General features: G+C 36.4%; 2 protein-coding genes across 2 annotated transcripts in view; one reads left to right on the top strand and one right to left on the bottom strand.

Annotated features, from left to right (window-relative positions):
- The window catches only part of LOC134667489 (adenylosuccinate lyase), a 382,878-nt gene that overhangs the window by 278,070 nt on the left and 77,918 nt on the right, over positions 1-26,890 (bottom strand). The gene's annotated exons all lie outside the window — the stretch shown is intronic.
- LOC134667506 (uncharacterized) overlaps positions 4,046-26,890 on the top strand; it is a 47,215-nt gene continuing 24,370 nt past the window's right edge. The window contains exon 1 of the mRNA XM_063524934.1: positions 4,046-4,364. Within this exon, the coding sequence (XP_063381004.1) occupies positions 4,125-4,364 (240 nt within the window). The 5' untranslated portion in view covers positions 4,046-4,124. The remainder of the gene's footprint in view (positions 4,365-26,890) is intronic.

Raw genomic sequence — 26,890 nt, 5'->3', positions numbered from 1 at the left:
TCCAAAGTTAAAACGGCCGTTTTTGTTTTGAGGTCCTAGTTCGACGAATCCGGCATCATAAAAACTAGTTTGATGTATTCAAAAGGTACTTAAATACACTATACAGTGTAAAGCGGCCCCCTTTTTAGGGTTCCGTACCCAAAGGGTAAAACGGGACCCTATTACTAAGACTTCGCTGTCCGTCCGTCCGTCCGTCCGTCTGTCACCAGGCTGTATCTCACGAACCGTGATAGCTAGACAGTTGAAATTTTCACAGATGATGTATTTCTGTTGCCGCTATAACAACAAATACTAAAAACAGAATAAAATAAAGATTTAAATGGGGCTCCCATACAACAAACGTGATTTTTGACCAAAGTTAAGCAACGTCCATGGGTAACCGTTTTTTTTTGCTTTTTTTTGTTTTTTTTTGCATTATGGTACGGAACCCTTCGTGCGCGAGTCCGACTCGCACTTGCCCGGTTTTTTAGCATTAGAAATTAGGTAAACAATCTTGATGTGTCTTTTAATTGAAAAACACATTTTAAAAATAAGTTACTGCAAATATGTAACAATTATGAATCTAATAGGATCATTTATATTCTTCTGCTTTCATAAGTAATAGTTATTGATTTTCAAAAAGCGTTTTTCAATTAAAAGACATGCTAAGATCGCTTACCTTCTTTCAAGTTCTGTCTAATGCTAAAAAAAACGAACTACAATTCGACGAATCAAGCGACATAAAAACTAGTTTGATGTATTCAAAAGGTACTTCAATACACAATACAGTGTAAAGCGGCCCCCCTTTTTAAATACCTGTCGTTAAATTTAAATAATCACGATTATTTCGCAGTGGCGCTAGTGTGCACGTTGATGGGCTCTTAAAAGTGGTTTAAAAGAAAGCATTCTGTCCCATAACATAGACACTAGTTCTGTGAGACAGGTGTATCGTTACTTAACTAGAGTTCGTTTTTTTTAGCATTAGAAAGAACTTGCAAGAAGGTAAGCGATCTTGATCTTTTAATTGAAAAACGCTTTTTAAAAACCAAAAATTATTACTTATGAAAGCAGAAGAATATAAATGATCGTATTAGATTCATAATTGTTACATATTTGCCGTAACTTATTTTTAAAATGTGTTTTTCAATTAAAAGACACATCAAGATTGTTTACCTTATTTCTAATGCTAAAAAAACGAACTTTAGACACTAGTTCTGTGAGACAGGTGTATCGTTACTTAACTAGGTTGATGTGGGACACGTCGAGTAGGTGTGACCGTAACGTCATAGGTAGGTAGGTACACGTAATAATCTATCAGCTTCATGTTTAGACTTAGATAGCGTTGCGGCAGTGGACGGGTAACTTTTATAAAGGTATAATCACAGCAAATCACCGTTGACTTAATCAGAGTCGCAATTTCTCGGGACAAGAACCATTAATAGTTATTTGTTTTACAAGGGGGCAAAGTTGTTGTTTAATCGCTCGTGCTAATATTGATACCCGAGTAAGCGAAAGATTCCAAAATTGAACCACGAGCGTAGCGAGTGGTTCGAAAAATTGAATCTTGAGCGTTGCGAGGGTTTCAAAGCACGAGGGTTAAACAAAATTTGCCCCGAGTGAAACAAAAAATTTTTCACCACACCAACCCGAAGCAAATTTTAAATGTATAAAATATCAAACAAAATCAAACCAAATCAAATCCAAATGAATGTTATTAAATATTTATCATCCAAAATCATAATTTAAAAGTCAATTCTACCAGCAAACATAAGAAAACAACTAAAAATTTGCATTTCATTACTTTGCCTCACATGTGAATAAAATGCAACTTTGCTATCAGTTTTTGAAGTGCGAAGTAAGCCTTTCCATGTTGGTGTGGTGAAAATGTTGTTGTTGTTTGTCCTAGCCTCCTAAAGCTCAGCCATACAAATGAAAAATACAGAATTTGGCCTTTGAAATTTGAACCTTTAGTGCAGAGAATAGAGTTGATTTTTGTTTTGTTTGAAAATTGAACGATACAGAAACAAAGGCGCCTTTGTTCCAGTTGAACATGATTTAAAGTTCACCGAACTGAATAAGTACTATAGGTAGGACCTTAGGAGGCTAGGGCACCCCAGAGGTGCATATAGGGCCTCCACAAGATCCTTCCACGCCTTTTAAATCATATAATCACTGCGTTTATATCCATGTTACAGCATTGTTAGCAGAGGTGCCAGAGGCCCTAATAGGTACCGAGAAAAAACGAAAATTTCTTTGTCCACCTTTCTATCCCTCCAATACGCAAGTATTGCGACACAAGAGCGATAAAGCGGCAGATAACGAAATATCGATTTTCGTTTTTTCCCTTTTTCCCTCAGACAATTCGTAGATATCTTATCTGTGAACTCTATCGACAATGACACTGGCACAAAATAACGTTAGCTTTTGAATTGAATTGCATTTTATTGATCTAAATAACATGCACCCATTATTATATAATTATGCATTTGGACAAAAGAACAAAGACTCATCGAAGTCTCAATTAACACTATTATTAATAGCAAATGAAAGTTAATTATGCAAGTACCTACATACTGCATTTCACGCCTACATGTAAGTTTAACCAAAGTAAAGTGACAGTACGGTAGTGGTATTATGTTTAGGCAGTTTATCATAGTAATTAATACTTTACGATCTCGAACAGCGAAGTTACAATAACAGTCGTGTAAGTTGAGAAAAGTAAAAAAAAAAACTGGAAAAGTTGCCCAAAATTTCTGAAAAATTTTGGAAGCTTTCATTTTGGAAACGGAAAATTTCGATCCCCATACAATATCTAAGATATTTCCGAAATTATTTAATGTGGAAATTTCGCAATGTTTTAAACTTTCCGACGGCACATCAGTAGTTTAATATTTACAAAGAGTTGTTATAGAGATAACTAATTTTTAACCCTCTTCGGTCAGTTGGGAAGAGACAAATTCCAGTGAAAAAGCAGTGGTGTGGTGGCCGAGTGGATATGACGTCTGACTTTCAATCCGGAGGTCGCCGGTTCAAATCCTGGCTCGTATATACTAATGAGTTTTTCGAAACTTATGTACGAAATATCATTTGATATTTACCACTAGCTTTTCGGTGAAGGAAAACATCGTGAGGAAACCTGCATACATCTGCGAAGAAATTCAAAGGTGTATGTGAAGTCCCCAATCCGCATTGGGCTAGCGTGGGGACTATAGCCCAAGCCCTCCCGCGCATGAGAGGAGGCCTGTGCCCAGCAGTGGGACGTATATAGGCTGAGATGATGATGATGTTATAGAGATAACTAATTTTTAACCCTCTTCGGTCAGTTGGGAAGAGACAAATTCCAGCTAAATCTATTCAATCGGATTTTTCGCGATTGACTAATATACATTAAAACCTCAGAAATCCATCCTGTTCAGAAAAAAAGATTAAATAAAATTAGCATTTCTTTAATACTAAAACATAGTCCAGATACATAATACAAAGCGGACCTAGCTGTCATGTTTCACTCATAGTAATTACAGTGAGTAATGTCAGGGTCGGATGACTCTAACCGCGGAACTAATACAATGCTCCTTAATGCTTTTCAAATTCACGAGACTACGCCGATAGTCAAAGGCGAGCGTGCCAAAATATTGAACTAAATAAAAATATGTAAAGCTTAACGTAGGTCTAACTATTGCAATTGTGGCCTTGTCCATTCCTCCAAAAGTTTAAAAACTGGAAGGCAAACAAAATGTAACTTGTTTAAAAATTATATATACTCGTACAGGGTTAAATTGTAACTTTATTCCAAGTTAGTTGCCCAACCCTGGAACGCGCAAGTGGCCCTTAGCTAATTCGCAATTTCCTCCACCGATCATGCAAAAATGACCTAGCCACGTACTTGAAACTCGAATCCACTCAAAAAATTCCGCCCGACATGCATCGCCCGCGTAACATGTGGCATTTTTGACATACGATTTGTGCAAGCTCCACTTACGGCGACCTTGCGCGCGCAGGGCGGGGGCGCCTATGACTGCGCTCGCGCAGCCTCCTGCTTCACTCTTACCGCGCACACCACACGAGCGGCGCGTACCGAAAAAAAAATCGAATCGAATCGAAATTTGAAAACGTTATGTATATTTAAGTTTTTAGTTTAAGCGAAAATGTTGTGGTTGTTATGTTTGACCGCGTTCGCGGTGTTTTCGGCGGCGAGCGGCGCGGGCGCCGGGGCCGCCCGCCTCGTCTGCTACGTTGACGGCGCGCGCGCAGAGGGCTTTTCCGAGTGCACACACCTCGTGTACCACGGCGACGCGAGGGGGGACAAACTCGACGGTGTGCTGAAGGAATACAGGAAAGATAATCCGAGGCTGAAGATTGTTTTGAGAGTTGCTGAAGTCGACAAAGTAAGTACCTACGCACGAGCTTACCTGCCACACAAAAAAGAGAGACTCTAAAAAAATATGCTTTTTAGCACTAAATGTCTTACAAGTACGAATGAAACTATTTAATTATAATTAATTTAGTTTGAATTCACTATAAAATATATTTTTTACCGCCAAAGAAGTCCGAGTAAAAGAAAAACTTGAAAGCCCTTTATAAGAAGAACTTGATTGGACGCTACTGAAGGGAGATTTTTTACAAGATAATATATAATATGTACAATAAAGACATACTATTTCAATTTTCGACCCATAGTCTTAAATTAACATGCCTAGTTCTTTTTTCTTTAGTACGATTTTCAACTAACCAATCATTTACGAGTGAGATTATTATTTTCGCTTTGGAGGAAGGTATACTATTACTAAGGAATGTTAGTCTTGTGTGACATTCGTTACATAAATTTGATTGATAACATTACACAATTGATCTGAATATTACCGGACTTGTCGGGATAAGCTCGGGCGTCGATCATTGTCACAAAATTACATCACTTTCATTATGCAACATTTGAACTAAACCTAAAAACATGTCACCCATCATAATGAGCTTCTTTGTCTTTTGAACGAGAAATGTTATAAGAAAGTAAGTGGGTTGGTATGTCCAAGCTAAAAACGATGTAAGGTGACAGTCGATGAAGACTGTATGCTAAAGGAACAAGTGCTATAATTGTGTGTTCGGATTGTCATGTTAAAGTTGCCACAGCAAAATAGGTTCTTTGTGGTGGTTGTTGACATGCTAATCACTGACTAAGTACCAACGGAAGCGAAGTTGTTTAGTTTTCGAAATGCTCCATTTTTAACGCAAATGTATTACTTAGTTGTAAGGCCATACTCACAGTTTGGTATCGTTTTCTGACCATTTGAGCCGATTTTTCTTTGTCTTATTTTCATTTTCATCAGATTTCGATAAAATTTTGTGAATAGATATATTCCTATTCATTACGATTAAACCGTCACCAATAAACGATATCTCATTGACTCAAGTCACATATTGATCAAAAGATCTGGGGCCTAGCCAAGGTACCAATTGTTTGCACTGTAGCTAACGAAACGATCGTCTCTCTATCACTCTTCCATGGATAGTTATTAAGTGCGACAGAGAGACATTAGCGTTTCGTTCGTTGCGGCGCAAACGATTGGCACCTTGGCTAGGCCCCCTCTAGTAAACCCAGTGACCGGTCCGGCATGTAACCTGAGCGACCGTGACGATCGGGTTTCTAGCTTCCTTACAATTAATTACTTAACACATATCTATTGTTGCCGTTTTGTCGAGCCCAGCAGAAAAAGAGTATCTACACTTATACCTACCTATAAACTATCAATTAAGCCTTGTCGGAGTCTAATTAAAATACCAATTTCTGTCTAAATTTGAATTCCTCGTTACCTATTAGTTATGAATTTTTCAAAGTCTAAATCTTTGACCCTAGTACTGACATACCCGGCCCTAGTATAGCTTCATGGAAGTTACGGACTTGACAAGACTGAATCGCCGGGGATTGTGCCTAATATTGATCTACTTTAAGTTCTGTAGAGGTACTTAAATAAATCTAAATGTATATCTTTAGTTCCGTACGAAATTTAATACGTAAATACAATTCAATTCTTATAGGTAGGTAATTATTACTTATGTTTTCTTCTGTAAAATTACTTCCAAACTTTTTAAAAGCTTTCCTTGCCTATAAAATTCTACATTAAAGGTCTAAGTTCTGAAAAATAAACAAACATGACATAATTCCAAGTCCAACCAGTGTTCTGAAATGATATTTTTTTGAGATCGTCATAAGGACACGATCATCTTAAACCATATCCTTTTATAGCAATCGTATCTTAACATGAGATTAGTGATTAAGCGTAGGTATATATTTATTACTGTAGCTTGTAGGTAATAAATAATAATTCGTTTCTCTAATATGCACCTATGTACGTTTTTATCTACCAGTATCATTAGATACATGTATGTAATCTTAATAAGTGTAGGAGTTTGTTACGATCATTTATAGTAGTTGCTGCTTTGATAGATTATTTGTTTTTGTGCTCTAGTTAAAGACCTTGCCAAAGACGATTATGCTTTTTTATGAAAATGATAGATTACATATATGGAAGTGTCTGTATTAATATATTGAATATTTTTGTCATAGATGTGCATATCACGAATAATAAATAAATCCATGTATTTCGTTTAATGTCCTTAAATACATACTTTAAAAAAAATATAAAAGTAAATAAGAGTCTGAGTACCCACAACACAAGCCTTCTTGAGCTTACCGTGGGACTGATAAATTTGTGTAAGAATATCCATACAATATTTATTTATTAAACCCATCAATATTTAGAATGTTTATAAAAAAAAATATTAATTATACATGATATATGAGCTATTTATGTAATTAACTATTTGTATTTATATATTTTTAACTTGAAAATATAAGAGAAAAATATGATACAACTAAAAGATATGTGAGAGTTTAAAATACCAAACAGCCATTTTTAAGTTTAAAGTTTCACAAAAACCTATTTTATAACAAGTTTCTCTAAAGTGGCTCGTTGAAGTTCATGCAAAACTCTTATTGGCTCGTTGATGTCGAATTGCCAGTAAGTCCCTTGCGAAAGTGGACTGTCAATAACCCATACAACGGGACACCCTTGGACTCAAAGAAAGCCATTGAGACACATGTAACACCCGCCCTTACGTAACCGTAATGAGCTAAAAGGTATGTGGAATTGTGGAGCATGGCGTCTCTCACAGCAGTCACAGCTTATTGGAGGTAATGGGACTATTGACCAGCTATTGACTGGCAATGTCTCGGGTATTATCTGTGCCCTTTGTGCATCTGTACTTCTTTACTCCTTTGGAAAGATATTGCAAAAAGAAGCATTATCATAATAAGGAGTTTTGCAACTGGAATTAAATTAGTTTAAAGAATTTTTTACTTTATTTTACTATAATATCGACGGTGGAAAGGAGAAATTGGATATTATACAGGGTGTCCCATAAGTGACATGTCACAGTGACACTGGAGGTAGACCAGGCCAAGAGCACCCAAACCAACTTAACATGACCCCAGTAAAAGTAGCACGGTTTTCGAGTTATGGCCAAATTAAGGTTTTTCATGAATTTTGACCGTTTTTAACATTGTTAGCGCCAGTGTGCACTCGAAAAGGTCTCGAAGTAGATTTTTTTTATGTGTACAGCATCATAAATAGTTAATTAAGATAACAGAATAGGTATTTTATCGATAAACGATGTAAAATGCAAAAAAGTACTGGTTTAATAATACCTACACCAAGTTATTGTATAGCATTAAGTTAAATTTATATTCTCATTTTAAGTGAATAATGTATATTCTTATGAGAATAAATGTCTTAAACCATAATTCAATTCACGGCGAAACATTAATTTCGACTTTGACCACCTGTCGTGAAAAAAAATTACTAGAAAAGTAATGAGCAAATGATGTCAAGTTATTGAGCATGTTATGCAAATTCAAAAATGGTATAACACATGTACCTTCCTGCAATCAAATAGGAATTATTATTATCTTTCCAAAGCCTCATAAAAAAATAAGTTAAAACTAGGAAATCAGTAATCCGTTGCAACTTAGTAAAAATAACGATTTATGTTAAGATATCTAATTCTGGATACAGAATTTCAAAAAAATGCCTATTCAGTATTTGCCGAATGCCTAAAAGAAAGAGATGGAAAATTGTTATCTCCCTTTTTAAGAATATCATTGAGTTGATAAACGTTCAAAGAAAATAAATGAGGTACTGCAGGTTGAAGTTTATTCAAGATTAAACTAGTACTTTTTCGGATTTTGCATTGTTTATCGATAAAATACCTATTCTGTTATGTTAATTAACTATTTATGATGCCGTACACATCAAAAAAAAATAATTTCGAGACCTTTCCGAGTGCACAATGGCACTAACAATGTTAAAAACGGTCAACATTCATGAAAAACCTTAATTTGGCCATAACTCGAAAACCGTGCCACTTTTACTGGGGTCATGTTAAGTTAGTTTGGGTCCTCTTGGCCTGGTCTACCTCCAGTGTCACTGTGACGTGTCACTTATGCGACAACCTGTATATTAACTTACACACGCTACACAATTATATATTAGACTGTCTCAATATATACTGTTAGGTTAGGTACCTAGGTAAATAAATATTTTCAAACATAAATTTGACTCTAATAGTACTGTAACAGTATGATAATGGTGAAATAAGTAATCATTAATTTATCAATTTCGTTTATTTATTTTTTCGTGTTTGATTAATTGAAATTACTTTTGTTTTCTTACAAATATGAATCTAGGGTTATTTGTAGTCGATATATAGGTATATGTATTATATTTGAGAATTACATAATATATATTTGACGACCGGTCTGGCCTAGTGTAGTGACCCTGCCTGCGAAGCCGATGGTCCTGGGTTCGAATCCCAGTAAGGGCATTTATTTGTATGATGATACAGATATTTGTTCCTGAGTCATGGGTGTTTTCTATGTATTTAAGTATTTGTATATTATATATATCGTTGTCTGAGTACCCACAACACAAGCCTTCTTGAGCTTACTGTGGAACTTAGTCAATCTGTGTAAGAATGTCCTATAATACTTATTTATTTATTATTTATGTATCAGACTGGTAATCTGATACCTTTTCGTGCAAAACGCGTGCGTAATTTAGTATGCACGACGTTTTCAGTCGAGTGCCCGTCACAACCCACTCAGCCACCCACTTTGATTCACCGCGTGTCCTGATCTGCAAGGTTGTCTTATCCTAGGACAATTTTCTGATACAAACATGAGTAAAAAATGTATCACATTAAGGAGACATTGCAATAAGTGTAATTTCGAATGCCGCTACTCGTCAAGTATTGTAGAGTGTAGAGTCTGTGCGGAAAGTGAAGAGTTGTGGAATTAACGAAAACCAATACATTCTATGACTCTTCTCTTTCCGTACAGACTCTATTTGTTAGTATTATAGGTATTAGGGGTATCATAGGACGATCAATATACATATTGAATATTTTTACGGTTTAAACACTTTATACTCTTGTTTTAAGTCACTCGCGCGACATGTTTCGGAGAGTATGTCTCGCAACAGTTTAAATTCGAATATGTATATTTATATTAAGTACTTTATTTACGTTTTCATTCCAAATTAGAACGAAAACCGGACTTTATTAGGAAGACTAAGACTAAGATTATAATTTTCTAAGGCGGATCATATATAGTGTCATATATGTATACTTAACATACTTTTATATTTTCAATGTCACCATTACATCCTGCCGCCCTATATTACAATAATGATTCACGAGATAGGTCACCATGATCACGTCATATTTGTGTTTTCTCACGATCATGTCCTATGTCCTCGACTTGGGTGTAGGCGCTACCTACGGCAGAAATGGTGCAAACAGGTTGCCAGGGGGCAGATTTGACTTGTCCTTATGAAAGCCACATATTAGCCAAATATTTAGAACTTATTGCGAAAAATGGCGATATAGGTATTTCTTAAAATAATCCCTCGAGATAATGCTGACACTTTAGTAAGTTCCGACCGTGAAGTGGCAGATCATTTTGAGCGGTTTTTCTCGAATATCCCGGTAGAAACAACAAGATCCCTTAATTCATCGCCAGACGTCGCTGAAGAAATTTTGAAGACAAATGTGGCAGAATGTACAGAAATCTTCAAATTTTCGTATGTCTCATCGAATATAGTTCTTAAGACTTTTAGGTCTTTAAATTTAAAGAAAACAGAAGATCTTTGGGGCCTGTCTGTCAAAGTATTAGATTCCATCATTGAGTCAATTACACCATACTTAGCTGAGATTTTCAACAGATGCATTGATGCTGGAATTTTTCCAGATATTATGAAACATAGCAAAATTATCCCTCTGTTTAAATCAGGAACGAGAACAGATCCCACGAACTTTAGACCGATTTCAATACTACCGGCATTAAGCAAAGTGTTCGAGAAACTTATTCTGAATCAACTATTGTCACATTTCAACAGAAACAAACTGCTTGATAGCAATCAATTTGGTTTCACCAAAGGTCGATCAACTACTGACGCCGGTGCGGTACTTCTAAAACACATCTTTGATGCTTGGGAAAAAGCTCAAGATGCTGTTGGAATTTTCTGTGATCTGTCAAAGGCATTTGATTGCGTTGATCACGAAAATTTAAAGAGAAAATTAAGCCGCTATGGGATAAAAGCTAGTGCCCTTAACCTGGTCTCATCGTACCTTTCGGATAGAACTCAGCGAGTAGTTATTAATGGAACTCAATCGGCGGGGTCCCCGGTAGCCCTCGGAGTGCCTCAAGGTTCAATTCTTGGTCCCTTCCTGTTCTTGGTATACATTAATGACTTACCAAAAGTTGTGCAAGATAGACATGATATAGTGTTATTTGCAGATGACACTTCCCTTATATTTAAAGTGGACAGAAAGGAAAATAGCTTCGAGAGCATTAATGACGCGCTATCTACCATTGTAAACTGGTTTACGGCAAACAATTTGGTTTTGAACGCCAAGAAAACCAAATGCATCAAGTTTACGCTACCTAACGTCAAGCAGGTAAATAACAGCAAGATTAAAATAAAAGGTGATACGCTGGAATTTGAGGACCGAACTGTTTTCCTGGGAGTCACTCTAGACTCCAAACTGCAATGGCATGCACATATAGGCACTCTAGCCGGAAAACTTAGTTCAGCAGCCTATGCAGTGAGGAGAATCAAACAGCTGACAAACGTAGAGACGGCCAGGCTGGTATACTTTAGTTACTTCCATAGTGTTATGTCTTATGGAATTCTGTTGTGGGGAAAAGCGGCAGATATTCAGACAATATTTGTGCTGCAAAAACGAGCTGTACGTTCCATCTATGGACTGGGCGCTCGAGTATCCCTAAGAGAGAAATTCAAAGAAGTTAACATTCTTACCGTTGCATCTCAATACATACTAGAGAATATTATGTATGTTCGGAAAAACATCCACGAATTCAAGGTTAACAGTGATATCCATAACTATAACACTAGAAACAAACATAAACTTGCTGTGCCCGCCCACCGCCTCCGTAAGGTTAGTACGTCTTTCGTCGGGAACTGTACACGTTTTTATAACAAAGTCCCCACTGATGTAGTGAATTTACCACTTCATAAATTTAAGTCGCACATTAAGCACTCCTTGTTACGTAAGGCGTACTACACTGTAAATGATTTTATAAACGATAGAGATGCTTTTAAGCCGGTAGCTTGATTTCATTAGTATAATAAGAATTAAATAAATATTGTTTTTTTTTACATTGTGAATTAAATATGCTAGTGTCCAGTAGAATTGACACATGAGACAATGATGTTCTCGCTTGATTATATTGTTTAATTTAATTTTAGTTTTGGACACTTGGAGACCTTATACATCTCTAAGTACATATTTATTTATTTGATTTTTATTTTTGATTGTACATACTTACCTATATTTTTAATGTTTCTGACACTTAGAGACCTTTACATGTCTAAGTCAACGTAGGCTAGTAATTATGTGAAGCTATATTACTGTCTTTTTATGTAACATATGAGCACAAAATGCCGTGTCTTACAGCTACATGTTATTACTATTTTAATATTAATATAGGCCGGTAGCTTGAACATGTCATGCTCGCTTAAAAGTCTTTGCTTACGGTGGCGTTGTTGATCGGGTCGCCACTTTCCCGAATGAAGGTTGAGGGAGGCGATGGCTGAGATACGCGTCATACTCGTGAACGGGTGCTGTTTGTGGAGACTGGTCTGTTAAGCTAACACGAGCTATTAGCTATATATACTATACTTAGTAACTTTTATTAATTAATTACAGTGAGACGCCTCATTCTGTTCTCGTATGTTTCTTTTCTTTTAATGAATGTATTAATTATACAGGATATTGACTCTTGGAGACCTTATACATCTCTAAGGATAACTTGATAAACTATATAATCTTATAGTTCTGACACCTAGAGACATTTACACCTCTAAATATTATAGATTTTTTTTGTGTGTGTTTTTTTATCTGTATTTTGTATGTAATTCGACATTAAGAGACCATATACATCTCTTAGTAATTGTAATACGTTAGATTGAATTGTTAGTTTTATTTTATAAAATTGTTGATGTTATTATTTTTGCTTTTATGTAAATTCAATGTTGACGTGTAAAAGTGCCCTTGTGGCCTATTTGCTGAATAAATGTTGATGATGATGTTAAAATCTTGGATGGTAGTATATTGAAACCACCGGGCCACCATTTAAAGTACCTAGGTACCTACCTACTTGCGGATTGCCTACCTTTAAGTTAATCGTATGTTTTCCTCCACGGGACAGGCTTATGCCTAGTGTGGGGGTCAGTATAAACTGTAAACGTTCTTATGTTTATGGAAATAAACTATTTGTATTTGTATTTGGATATAAACCAATATCTTAAATACTTTTATATAAATATATTAACCGTACCTATAGCATGAATTAAATTCACGGGCACAACAGCTGAGCTGGTAGCTTTAGAATAAAATAAATGGCGACCGACTTCCATGTGCTTATTTTGCGATTTAAATCGCAAAATATGAGTAAACATATCTAATAATTATTATATACCTACGATTATACGTTTGTTAAAAACACTTCTACTTGTAAAAGTAGACCAAAAACTAGAACTGCAAAATTTCTATGAAACACTCGATAATTATTACACAGTCGGGCCAATTAAGAACTTCATGCGAACTTACACTACAATTTCTTGTAATTTGTTACATGGTCGGAAATCGACCGATATTCGAGATTCGACGGTTGCATAAGTACAGGGATAAGAAGTTATCTAGGAGACATTTTAATAGGAGACACTTACCCACCCAATATTTAACAAAAACAAAATAATTAATCTAAACATTAAAATTAAAACTACCACCAGCCTTCTGGGCACCCTACCATCCGGCGCCGAGCTAGCTCCCATTTTTTATTTGTAAATATGTGTATATAGTTAGTTGTTATAGTTTAATTTATATTTAATAGTTATTTGAAAAAATGCTCAACATTATGTTTCAGTGAAGAGATGTAGAATAATGGGTATGTCAAATGTATAATTGAGATTTCGTTGGCACGGTGCTTATTAAAAATTACCTATATTATTACATAGTTGATTTCGGTGGCAGTTACTTTTTTTTTTTATTGTCATGGCAAGGTGTTTACTTATCCTTTTAAATTGTAAATAAAACGTTTATCTCGTGGCAATCTTGGTATCCGGATTGGCGGGAAACTACAAAAAACAGGGTCGAGTGGAGGAAACGAGGGGAGGCCTTTGCTCAGCAGTGGGACACTTAACCAGGCAAACAAAAAAAAATCTTGGTATATTTCTTTTATTACTAAATTTGCTACAAATTGGCGCCCGAACCCAGTTTCTGTATTTTTAGAGCACCCTGTACAAAATTGCATGATTTGCAAACAATTGGCCTTCATGTTTTCCCCAAAGCGTGATCTCGTTTAAAAGGTCAATTTTTGCACAGCCCCACGAGACATGCCGGAATTACTTACTTATAATTATAATTTAAAACTGACTTGAGAATGTGATACGATATTAAAATAATCGATGCATTGGCCTGGTAATATGCACATTCTTTTTTAATTAATGTGAATTAACTGAAGTAACGAGTTGGTGTTAATTAACATTTGATTAATTTAATTTTACAAAACAATTAAATAGTGTGTTAAATAAAATGAATGATTGATAATAGTCATTAATTTTCAACTCTTGAATAATGGCACGGGTGTGTCATGGTATACCTAACTCTATACCGGGTGTAGCCTGTAACACGAGCAAATAATTAAAATATAGATTGTACTCCTCAAACGGTGACACTTTTGTTCAATAACTTTTTAGATTATTATAATATGGGTCGATCAACTATTTCTTGTTGTTATTCAGTCCCATCAGCCAGGAGACAATAGTAGCATAGTTTCTTAGAAGACCTACTCTACCCTGTTCTACAAATGTGCTTAGTTAGATGTCCCATTATGGAAAGGCCTTATAACTACCAAAAAATTCAAGCTTGTTTCATTTAAATACGAAATAACTAGTATTTTAAAAGTGACCCAAGAGACTGTAACCATGGCAACTAGTGACAAGAAAAAGTTGATTCACCCATATACAATATACATTATAAATTATGAAGTATTTAGACTCCCTATTTTTCATACAAAATACATATTATCTTCAATGGACGTCATTGCCACGCCATATCATTGTGATTGACGTTGCTTGTCACGCCTTAAACACAACAAAATTCGCAATACATTGCGTCTTAGAAAAAACTTTAAAGTGTATTAAAAATCAAACCACAAGTTATATTTAAAAGTCACTGAACAAATGTTGGTCAGTATGAGGAGTACAGCCTACAGTTTAATTTTTTGCTCATATTACAGGCCACACCCGGTATTTAATGGTTAATAAAATATAGTTATGGTTAATTAAACAACATGTTCCTTATAGGTACAGTCAATAACATAAGTATCGCCGCAAATACATAAGTAAGCTTTCTTATTTCTGTATGATAGCAAGTAGGTACTTATAAAATTTATAAAAGAAACTACATTTAAAAGAAAAGTTACTTAGTTGTTACGAAATTGTAGCGACAGCGGGACACCTGCGCGTGAGTGGATTAGTGGATGCACGTACATAATAATACATGGTGCTTGATTTCTGGGCCTGGTTTATTTATATAGACTTTATTTCTAATCAAACAAGCAGACTTTTCTAGATAGATAATTAGCTTCGGTAATTCTTATTTTATCACCTTAGGCCAAGAAATACATGCAAATTCATAAAAAAATTACGGGTAATTACTTAATCCGTAAATCCGACCGACGAATCGGCACCGACTTATCATAATTATTTACATTAACATCAGTTGCTAGCACGTATAAAGTATAGTTTAAGGGTTAATATTATATTTTATCCTTTAGAAGTCGGTTTTTTTTAAAGCACGTTGACTTAAGGATGACTCACCTTAGACCGGGCCGTGTCCGGGCCGGAGCTTCCGAAGCCTTCTTTTCTATAACATGACAATCGATCACGTGATGATTTCTATAGAAAACGATGCACCGGAAGCTCCGGCCCGGACACGGCCCGGTCTTACGTGAGTCATCCTTAAAACGCATTCAATAGAAACAGCCTGTATAATAAAAAAAACGCAAGCTACATGGTGCGCTCTATGGTCTATAGAGAAAATGCGTGATCTTATCGAAATGGAAAGTAATATTGCTTTCTAAGTATTGCTCTAATAATTATAACACATACCTTCCGTTAATCTTGTGAGACACATATTACAACTTAATTAAGTAATTTACATAGTAGGTTACACCTGTGATTACCGACAATTAATGATTACATGGCTCGATGTAATCAGTGGCATTAAGTGTAGGTACAGGAAGTGTAATCAATTAATGATATCAGGGCTGCCAGTACATAAATCTTGATTATACGATCCAGAAGCCCGAAATTGCGGGGATCTTTCTCTTTTACTCCAAAAAAGGCGTCATAAGAGTGACAGAGAACGATGCCCGCAATTTGCGAACTTAAAATTTCGCGGTTATAGCCCACGTTGACAGTTGCTGTTCCATTAAATCTTATAAACAGTATTGGCACACTGTTTTTTAAAGCATATCAGTAGTTTGACATCGGTGTTTTTTTCGTATCCAATTATACCGACTGACCAATTATACGTAATGGATACAAAAAAAAATCGATTATACGAATTTCGTAGCCAATTCTACGATCTGGCAGCCCTGAATGATATGCATATACGATTGATATGCAATGACAGTCCCTTCGAGAAAATGAATTTTGTCTGAGTTAATTAAATCCCAGACTTCTCTTCTTCTTTATATTTAAGAGCCGTGCTCTTGTCGGTGGAGCAATCTCCAACTCGTCCGGTCCTCTGCCAACTCCTTAAACCTTCTGATATGACACGACCTGGACCTTTTCTTTTATTTGGTTAAAGTAATTGATTCCAGACATGTTACTAAAATAAATGATTACTTAGCTTAAATCTAAATCCCAGACTGTTCATCTTCATACTTAATGTAGCCGATACTGAACTTGTTTGAATGTGCATATAAATGCACATTCAATTCAATTTAAATAATTTACTAGACTGGAATCAATTCCTGTACCAATGAAAGTACCCGTTAAGTACGTATACTTAACGAGTACTTTCATTAGCTTTCTGTTCTTTTGTATCTTTTATTTGGATGAGTCGGATATATTTATTATTCGAGACAATAAGAAGAATCTCAGCTGATTAGGTGTGGGCGGTAACAGGCAAACCAATTAAAACTACTATATATAATAGTAAAAAAAAAAGATAGAAAAGTAATTGAGTCACTTTAAGGTTACAAAAGCCTCTTAATTAATCGAATACCTTTAAACGACCAATTCTTGTTTATTTATTTATATCTAATGGGTCCATATTGGGTCGCATAGTAATTGATTGTCCTAATGTAATGTTACGCATATAACTCATTTCGTATAATTGTTATTGTGCTGGAAATATTAACATTTCTGAGAAATTATAACACAAACCTAACCTAACCTACCCTATTCTACATAACTTATGCAAAATATTTTCGAAAATACTTTCTGTTTCAGTTGGAGAAAAAATATGCGAAAAGAGTTTTATGCGTAACATTACATTATGACAATCAATTATTATGCGATGAGATAGGATCCCATATCTAATACCTTTAAACGAGCAATTCTTGTTTATTTATTTATGTTTATTTATGTATATATATATATATATATATATATTTTTTTTTTTGAGTGTTTATATGTTTTCCGAGCAAAGCTAGGTCTCCCAGATATTTATGATGTGTAAGTGTGATGCACTATGAGTAATGTCAAATTAATAAAATCACATTCATATACCTACTACCTATTTAAAATTTGAATGCCACCCCCGAATTTGCGGTAAAACCAAATATATCAAATGAAAGTTCTATTATTTTAGTAAAAAAATAACCGATTTACTTAACAAATAACCGAGGCAAAATATTCGCAAAAATCACTAATATTAAATAAAACACTAAATTTTATTCTGGTACTATTTTACTATTACACTTTAATGAAAACAAATAAACAGTGACTGACATATCAATATCATCCTTGAATTGAATGAGCACTCAAATCTCGATCATTCACTCATTCATGCACATGACTCACTCAATCATAGGCAGATAATATGCATTCAATCAACAATGGCTTACTTATTGACCTTGGATTTGGCAGATCGGGTCAAGGCCGGCTTACCTATTGTCACTTTGACAGATGTTTGACGTTTGACTCGGGAATGTCGATTGTTAGTCGTTATCTTAATTAGATTTTAATAAGTCGGTTTGGACAGGTACGACGGTTTTATCTTATGAAATTATTAACCGGTGATATTTTAAATTATGCCTAAGTACCTATATTATTTCGTAAGTAGGTACCTACATGTAAAGAAATATCTAGGTATTAATTATGTGAAGCATAGCTGCCTCTTGTTGACTACTGTGGTTATTTATACTCGTATCATGACGTGATGAGTCACTGATGAGAGTTTCAAAACTGTAAAAAAATGTACTTTCTCTATACATCTTGCTCTAGTAGAAAATATCTCAAAAGCTTTCACTGCCGAGGAAACCTATACCGCGATCAAACAGCTGTCCTTGGGCAAAGCTGCAGGAGAAGATGGCATTTACAATGAATTCATTAAGAACTTAGGTGCCAACTGCCGCAAGTGGTTGGCTGCTTTCTACACGGACATATTAGAAAGAAACACGCTGCCCCCAGGCTTTAAGCATGCCAAGATAATAGCCATCCTAAAACCCGACAAACCAGCTGAAGACCCGAAAAGCTATAGACCTATCGCACTACTTAGCGCATTATTCAAGCTTCTGGAAAAACTAATTTCGAATAGGATCACCCCTCTCATCGATCGCATAGTCCCCGTCGAACAGGCAGGGTTTAGAACTGGACGTAACTGCACGGATCAAGTTCTGTCTCTCACAACGCATATAGAAGCTGGCTACCAGAAGAACTTGAAAACTGTAGCTGCTTTTATTGACTTAAGTGCAGCCTATGATACGGTGTGGAGACAGGGACTCTACTATAAGCTAATGAAGGCTGTTCCATGTCGTAAAATTACCTGCCTGATTGACAATATGCTTAGGAACAGGAATTTTGTAGTTCACCTAGGAGATAAACAAAGCCGCCTTAGAACCTTAAACAATGGCATTCCACAGGGATCTACACTGGCCCCACTGCTCTTTAATCTATATACTTATGACCTACCTAAAACAGTCTCTAGGAAATTTGTGTATGCAGATGATATCACCATTGCGCACCAGCACAAGACATTCGAGGTATCTGAAGAGCAGCTCAACAAAGATCTAGGTTCTCTAAACGAGTACTTTAGGAAATGGCGGCTTGTTCCAAATGCCAGCAAAACGGAAGTGTCGACGTTCCACCTCAACAACAAGCAAGCTGCTTATATTCCAACGGTAGCATTTGATGGTGAAATATTAACTTTCAACCCGCACCCTAAATATCTTGGTGTTACGCTGGACCGCTCACTTACTTTCAGTCCCCACCTTCAAAAGCTGAGCAAAAAACTTGTGACCCGAAACAACATTCTCCACAAATTAACTGGCACGACTTGGGGAGCAAAAGCGGACGTTCTTCGTACAACTGGCCTGAGCTTAGTCTATTCTGCTGGTGAATACTGCGCACCAGTCTGGCTCAATAGCGCACACACAGAGAAAGTTGACGTGCAACTGCGTAATACTATGCGATGTATATCAGGCACGATCAAATCCACACCCGTACAATGGCTCCCAACCCTAAGCCACATCCCACCACCTCATCTTAGACGACAATTGGCACTGGTAAAAGAAGCGAACAAAATTCACAGCGACCCGAACCTGCCGATCCATCAGGAATTCCTTAACCCACCACAGCATCGTCTGAAGTCTCGACACCCGCCCTACCAAACCGCTCAAAACCTGACGCAAGGTGGCTTCAATATAAAAGACGCTTGGAAAGATGAGTGGCAATCTAACCTGCCAAACCCCAGCCTAAATGCCTACGATCCTACCAAAAAGCCGTATGGCTTTTCAGCATCTAGGAAGGAATGGTGCCAACTAAACAGACTCCGTACCGAACATGGACGCTGTGCGGACTACCTGTTTAAGTGTGGTTGGCGAGACTCACCAGCATGTGACTGCGGGGCCCCAGTACAGACTATACACCACATTATACATAGTTGCCCGAAACGGAAATATGTCGGAGAGGCCCTAGACCTTCACTCGCCTAATGCACACGCTGCCCAATGGGTGAAGAATTTAGATATCGTATTGTAAATATTGTAATTGATAATTAGCGACTCTGTAAATGCCATACGAATAAATAAATAACATCTTGCTCGCACTAATATGCGAGTACGAGCAAGATGCATAGAAAGTAAGTTACGTTCACGATGGCGTTTTTGTCAATGCCAAACTGGTGGTAGCCACACTGGTTATGATCTGTCTATCTAAATAAACACACCAACAACTAGCTTAAAATGTATCCTAAGTTTAATTTGTCATCTTTGAACTTTAAAAATCAAACTTCATTATTATTCTCATTTGATACACTCACGCAGTGCGTAATAATGTCAAATCAATATCAAACAAAGTTGAGCTTTATAAAGTCTGAATGCCTCTTCCTGTAGATTGTCGGTTGTCTAGTACGTACTTGATAAGTTTTTGTAGTGCGCAATCGATGCCTTAACGGGAAAGTCGAACAACGAGCCCAGATAATGATTGCGTAGGTTTAGACCAGTATTTATTAGATCAGCTGAATTCGGTATGAACTACCTATTACTTGGAGGTTGAGTACATGAAACGAGAATAACGATATCTATAAAAAAATAAACCGGGCAAGTGCGAGTCGGATTCGCGCACGAAGGGTTCCGTACCATAATGCAAAAAAAAAACAAAAAAAAGCAAAAAGAAAACGGTCACCCATCCAAGTACTGACCCCTCCCGACGTTGCTTAACTTTGGTCAAAAATCACGTTTGTTGTATGGGAGCCCCATTTAAATCTTTATTTTATTCTGTTTTTAGTATTTGTTGTTATAGCGGCAACAGAAATACATCATCTGTGAAAATTTCAACTGTCTAGCTATCACGGTTCGTGGGATACAGCCTGGTGACAGACGGACGGACGGACGGACAGCGAAGTCTTAGTAATAAGGTCCCGTTTTACCCTTTGGGTACGGAACCCTAAAAAGTCTTACCGTCGATGGAAAGGCATTTTGAATGCGTGGGTTGTGAAGCAAGAGCGTCAAGGAAAATTTGCAACGACTAAGTGTGATAGAGTTGGACCAAAGAAAGTCTGCAGCGATTTTGATAGCCCACGCAGTGCAAGTGTTATTCATAAGTCATAATTTCATAGAAGTTTGACGTTTAAAATGACACGTGCACTGCGCGGGCTATAAAAATGTCTGCAGACTTTTCTCGGTCTGACTCTAGTGTCACCGAGCCTAAAGTATTTTGAAATCATTAAAGATTGTCTGTGGTTCCCATAGGACCGTGAATGAAGTATGTTTTTTACGTCAATTAAACATTTTCTATTTCTATTTTCTAAGGACGTCATTTACTATGACGGCTATCTGTGATCACGTGGTGCATTTCATAGAAAACGAAGCGCCGGAAGCTCCGGCCCGGCCCCGGTTCGGTCTAGCGTGAGCCAACCTTGAGACATAACGATTATGAATCCTTGTTTTCAGTGGTATCTGGGTCATAAATGCCGATACTACTAAAACAGCTGATATATAGTTTTATTTCTTAAAAATGCGTTAAGTCACACCAAGATGGAACGTAAATTTAAATCATTTAAATGGTAAAGTAATATAATTGTAATTGGCGATAATGGCGATGTTACGAGCTCTCATTAAACCACGTCGAGCACCACCGAATTATATTAGGCAACAGGAAGTTGATTGGGGAGTATTTGTAATGTAATGTTCCAAATATCGATTGATATTAGCTTGAATACCTTGAGATTAAACTGGTGTTTAGAGTAGGTACCCTATACTTCGGTTAATAGAAACTTTATCTGTCTAAGAAATTACACGAATTTCACTTATAAGACTACTTATAAATAGTTAACTTAAAAATTATAAGTTACGCAATAAGCAATCACTTATGACAATGTTCAATACACAGTTGCATTTGGATTTAAACTAATGATTCAAACACACAGAATAAAATTAAGATTGGACCCTAATGGTCTTAACATACTTCCAATGTTTTTAGGTACTACTACCAACACAAATAAAGTAAACATGTATCCCAACAAAAACATAAATGTCAAATGAGAGCCAAGTTCAATATTAAGAATATGCGACGTTGTTGACTCGCCGACAAAAGAATTGAGATTTATATGGGTGCCAATTTCTGTGCTGTATAGAAAATCCTGAAATTATAAAGGATTTGACTTGGCTAGTGGCTTGCTATACCATTGACGAGTTCTTCGATGGCCACGGGTCATTGGCTCAATCGCTTACCTACTGAATTATATTGGAATATATTTAATAAAATGTTATTATTAATTGTAATGTTTTGTAATGTTTTATGTAAGATAATTGTAAATAAGATGACTTGTAAATGTAAATATTTACCAATAAATATCATATCATATCATATCATATCATATATCATATCATATCATATCATATCATATCATATAGTTTTTACAAACAAACCAAACTTAAATAGATAAATATAATAAAACCAAATTTAAATAGCCTATACGTAAAAACTCACCCATATCTCAATTCTTTTGTCGGCGAGTCAAAAACGACACATATTCTTAATACATGTGTCCATGCTGTACTACCAATGCCACTGTTAACTACCAATTCGTAAATGTTATATTAAAGACAATCTCAACCGATGGTCGCTTGAGATTATTGCTGTAAGTACTAGTACATATAAAAATATTTATTGAACCATTTCTTGAAAGATTCCTCGACTGTATTTGGTCTTTACCTTTTGTGTGTGCAATACAAACATTTTGTTATTTGATCAAGTTATTCTCTCGAGGAATGCCAGGAACCCTAAGATACCACGTTATTGGACTAACCCTTCCTATTTTATACGAGTTTGTTAAAATGCAACCTAACCCGTCGTAAAACACGTTGAGTAAGTGTTGCAAGACTCGCAAAAACATTAGATCGCTTGAAGCCGTCAATGTACTCGTATTATGGTAATGAAAATCAGCACACCGACCTTGCGCATAAGCGTATGTTAATCAATCTACTATCTCTAGTTCGAATAAATGTGCTCCTTCATATAGCTACGAACGGAAAGAAAGCTTTTTTCATAATATGTATAGAGAAAATAAAATTGGGTCGAAACATGTCGAGCGTTTATTCGACTTAATAATACGTGAGTTTAAAAATCTTTGTGCCGCACGGGGGTCTCATACTTAGTTATAAATGTAGAGATTCGTGGTCCTAATTTATAAGGTAGACGTCCAAGTGCCTGCCATCTTTAAATATAAGTCATTCAGTTAAAATTATATACAAATAACAATAATAATCATACATCACCATAATACAAATGTTAAATTAAAATAAAATAATACAGTACTATTTATTACAACACTATTAAGTAAATATAAAACATTAAATTAGCTTACAAATAATAATACAAACTATCTCTAAACTAAATAAACTTAAAATAAAAAGCCTATAAATAAAAAACGTCCCCCAAGTCACTGCCGATGGGCAGTGTGCCCAGAAGGCTGGCCGCATTTCCAGCACGTTGTATGGCAATACTTATGCGTTGAGCAAAATACTGGCCAGCCCTCTGGTCTCCTGCGGCATCTATAAGGCGCTCCGCTAAGGCCCTGTATATACGACGCGCGCTTGGCCCCCACGGCCCCAGCGTTTCGACCCCAAACGCCTCAAAAATATAACTACTGCCAAGGGTGGCATATTTGCGGCGTCATTCAGTTAGTCAAAGCAGGGCATCTAATAGTATGTCGAGCACTAAGCCGTTTACTGTTAGTTTTTTTGTTTGAAGCTCATTTAAGGCCCGGCAAAATGCCATCTGTCAACGTCATCGTAGTTCGTTAAAAGGTTGCTTTATGAACAATTTGGTAGTTATCTATGAGATGACAGCTACCACCGCCATAGTTAACGTTGATTGTGCGTGCGTAACTGGCCCTGAGGGCTATAACCGCGAAAAACGAAGGTCGCAAATCGCGGACGTCTTTCTCTGCCATCAGTAGAGTAAAAGAGAAAAAAAATTGCGAATTTCGGTTTTAGCAATACGTCCTCAGTAGGTACCTTAGTTGCACCACCGTTGCACGACACCTGTCCTTCCTAAAGCTTTTCAGCGATCCCTAATTCAAGTTCAGTGCGCTGCGCTCGCGCTCTGTCATTGGCTATGCGCTAGCGCAGAGGTCGGCAAACTTTTAAGAAGAAGAGCCAATCGCAGTTGAAATCACCAACATTACGCTATTATAAATATAAATAATAATAAATAATAAATAAATATTATAGGACATTTTGTTTTACACAAATTGACTAAGCCCCACGGTAAGCTCAAGAAGGCTTGTGTTATGGGTACTCAGACAACGATATATATAATATATAATTACTTAAATACATAGAAAACAACCATGACTCAGGAACAAATATCTGTATCATCATACAAATAAATGCCCTTACCAGGATTCGAACCCGGGACCATCGGCTTCATAGGCAGGGTCACTACCCACTAGGCCAGAGTGGTCGTCATTATAATCGCAAATGCCGCAATGTTTTCTATGGTCTGTTGAGTGACTTGTGAGTGAGTGAGTGAGTGAGGAGTGAGCCCAATTATTGTACCTCCAAAGAGCCTCACATGGCTCGCGAGCCGCGGTTTGCCGACCTCTACGCTAGCGTAAGCAAGCTGCGTTACTGTTGTTTCCGAATCCTTTTCTTCTCATTTCTTCTCATATAATGACACGTTCAGATCGGTTGCATCCACTAAAATTAACTAGTTATCTAATCCACATAGGTTTACTTAGAATCAGACCAAGAATTTAATATTAGATTAAGAATTTAATAGTCTGCATCGGTTTTGATAGCCCACGCAGTGAAAGTTTTATTTTAAACGTCAAACTTCTATGAAATTATGACGTATTTAAATGACACTTGCACTGCGTGGGCTATCAAATCCGCTGCAGACTTTTATTGGTCCGAATCTATCATTCATTTTTAAATTCTGTTACAACACATTAGTTAGGTTAGCATAAACATTTGGTGGCCTGCCGTCGCCTGCGCAAAATAACCAATCAATACTTTGACGTTTGCCGGCCTTATTGATCAATGATCACTTAATGCCAGTTTAGACGTTTTGCTAAACCGCCGATTAAACATACTAGGTCAAATGAATGATTAAAGTACCGTAATGTGCTTCAATAAAACCTTTAAAAATAAATGTGACTGCCTCGAAAATGCGATAAAGCCAAATATCTAAAGAAGTAGTGGTAAAAAAATATAACCCATTTATTTAGCCAATAACCGCCCTCGCCTGACAAAGAATGAAGGACTTTGGAGCAGGATATCTGGAACCAAAGGACTTTAAAACGCTACCCATGAGCTCCATCATAGCTCTTGAGTAGTTGACGGATCTTTCCTAGGACAATTGCACAAAAGATCCCTATGTGTCGAAGTGTATCCGCAAGGGCTCCCGAAAACGATAAGATAACAGCCAATAACAGAGCCAAAATATTCGTAAAAATGACTCAAATTTGAAAACAAACCCGCAGGTTTATAGAGCCCATATAGTACTCGGGGACTACGAAGGCGCCTAAACTGTAGGCACTAGTATACATACTGCCGTATTCGAACTTCAAGATATTCACAAGATACGACATGTACTAGATCCATTCTAGATACGTTATAGTTTAGATATCAACTAGTTCTCTTTTGCAGCGCAATTCGGACAACCAATGTCACTTTTACATTAGATAGATTAAGATATCTATTAGATGTGAATTAGATCTCTAAGTCATATCCTGTGGAAATCGTTCAAGAGTATCTCCAGATGCGCGCAAATGTCAAATTTGACAGGTTAGATCTTAAACATTTCGTTATCGTATCTTGGTGATGTCTAAAAGATATCTAATACTTGTCTATTTCAAAATCCGAATCGGGCCCATAGCCTGCCAGTGGCATTGTCACTCACACCCTACAATATATTAGGTATTATTCAACCACTTAATTTTCAACCCTGTTTCTTACACACTAAGGTGTATCGTCAAATGTCAGTCGTAATTAATGCGCGTGACATTAGGTGTGAATGATCTCGTTCATATTACCATAACTGCATGGTTGCTCGCAATAATGACATTTTAATTAGCGGTTACAGCTTTTCAAGTGTGATAGAAGCATGCGTGGAATGAGATATTGCTATTTTAGCTTACCTAACTAAAATGTTATAAATTTTTAAATTTTCATCTCATCATCTGTATGATATTTTTCAGGGTTAAATTTGAACTGAATTTGATAAAATTTGACATCAGGAAAAATTTTGAGTATCGATACGTCATTTTAAAAACCACCTCATGAGGTAGAGACTCCGCACGGATCCCGAATAGGGAGCGGACAAAAAATAAGTCACGACAGAGTTAATCCGGGTCGGTGCTTGTGCTCTATATAGCGTAATTTAATAATAATAAAGATATCTTAAAAATAATCACAAATACTTGGTTGCAAATTAAAATTAATGACAACCAACAATAAGTTACCTTTTGCTTGAAAACAGCTCAACATGTATGTAGGTATATATAATTAGTGTAAAAAAAACAATAATTAGGTATTACACAACACTCTCTCAAAAAGGTGACATTTGCATGCTCCACATAAAATTCTGCCTACATGTCAATTAACACCACAATAACGCAAAATGTATGTCAATGTTAAGACAACTCATACAAATGTCAAATCGGAACTTAACGCATAAAGTACGTAATTAATGTACAAGCCGATGTATTTGGAGCAAAGTAAAGGTCAGGAACCAGATTCTGATTAAAAAAATTGTCATAGTTTTGAGTGTGACGACCGGTCTGGCCTAGTGGGTTGTGACCCTGCCTGTGAAGCCGATGATCCTGGGTCCGAATCCCGGTAAGGGCATTTATTTGTGTGATGAACACAGATATTTGTTCCTGAGTCATGGGTGTTTTTTGTGTATTTAAGTATTTATAAATATGTATATATTATATATATATCGTTGTCTAAGTACCCACAACACAAGCCTTATTGAGCTGCGGGACTTAGTCAATTTGTGTAATAATTTCCTATAAATATTTATTTATTTATTTTATTTGTTATTGATTCTGTTATGATACGTGTGTACCGCAGTGTAATCAGCGTGAGCGATTGC

This window comes from Cydia fagiglandana, chromosome 9, assembly GCF_963556715.1.
Source record: "Cydia fagiglandana chromosome 9, ilCydFagi1.1, whole genome shotgun sequence".
Classification (NCBI taxonomy): domain Eukaryota; kingdom Metazoa; phylum Arthropoda; class Insecta; order Lepidoptera; family Tortricidae; genus Cydia; species Cydia fagiglandana.
This window is presented reverse-complemented; position numbering and strand designations above follow the sequence as displayed.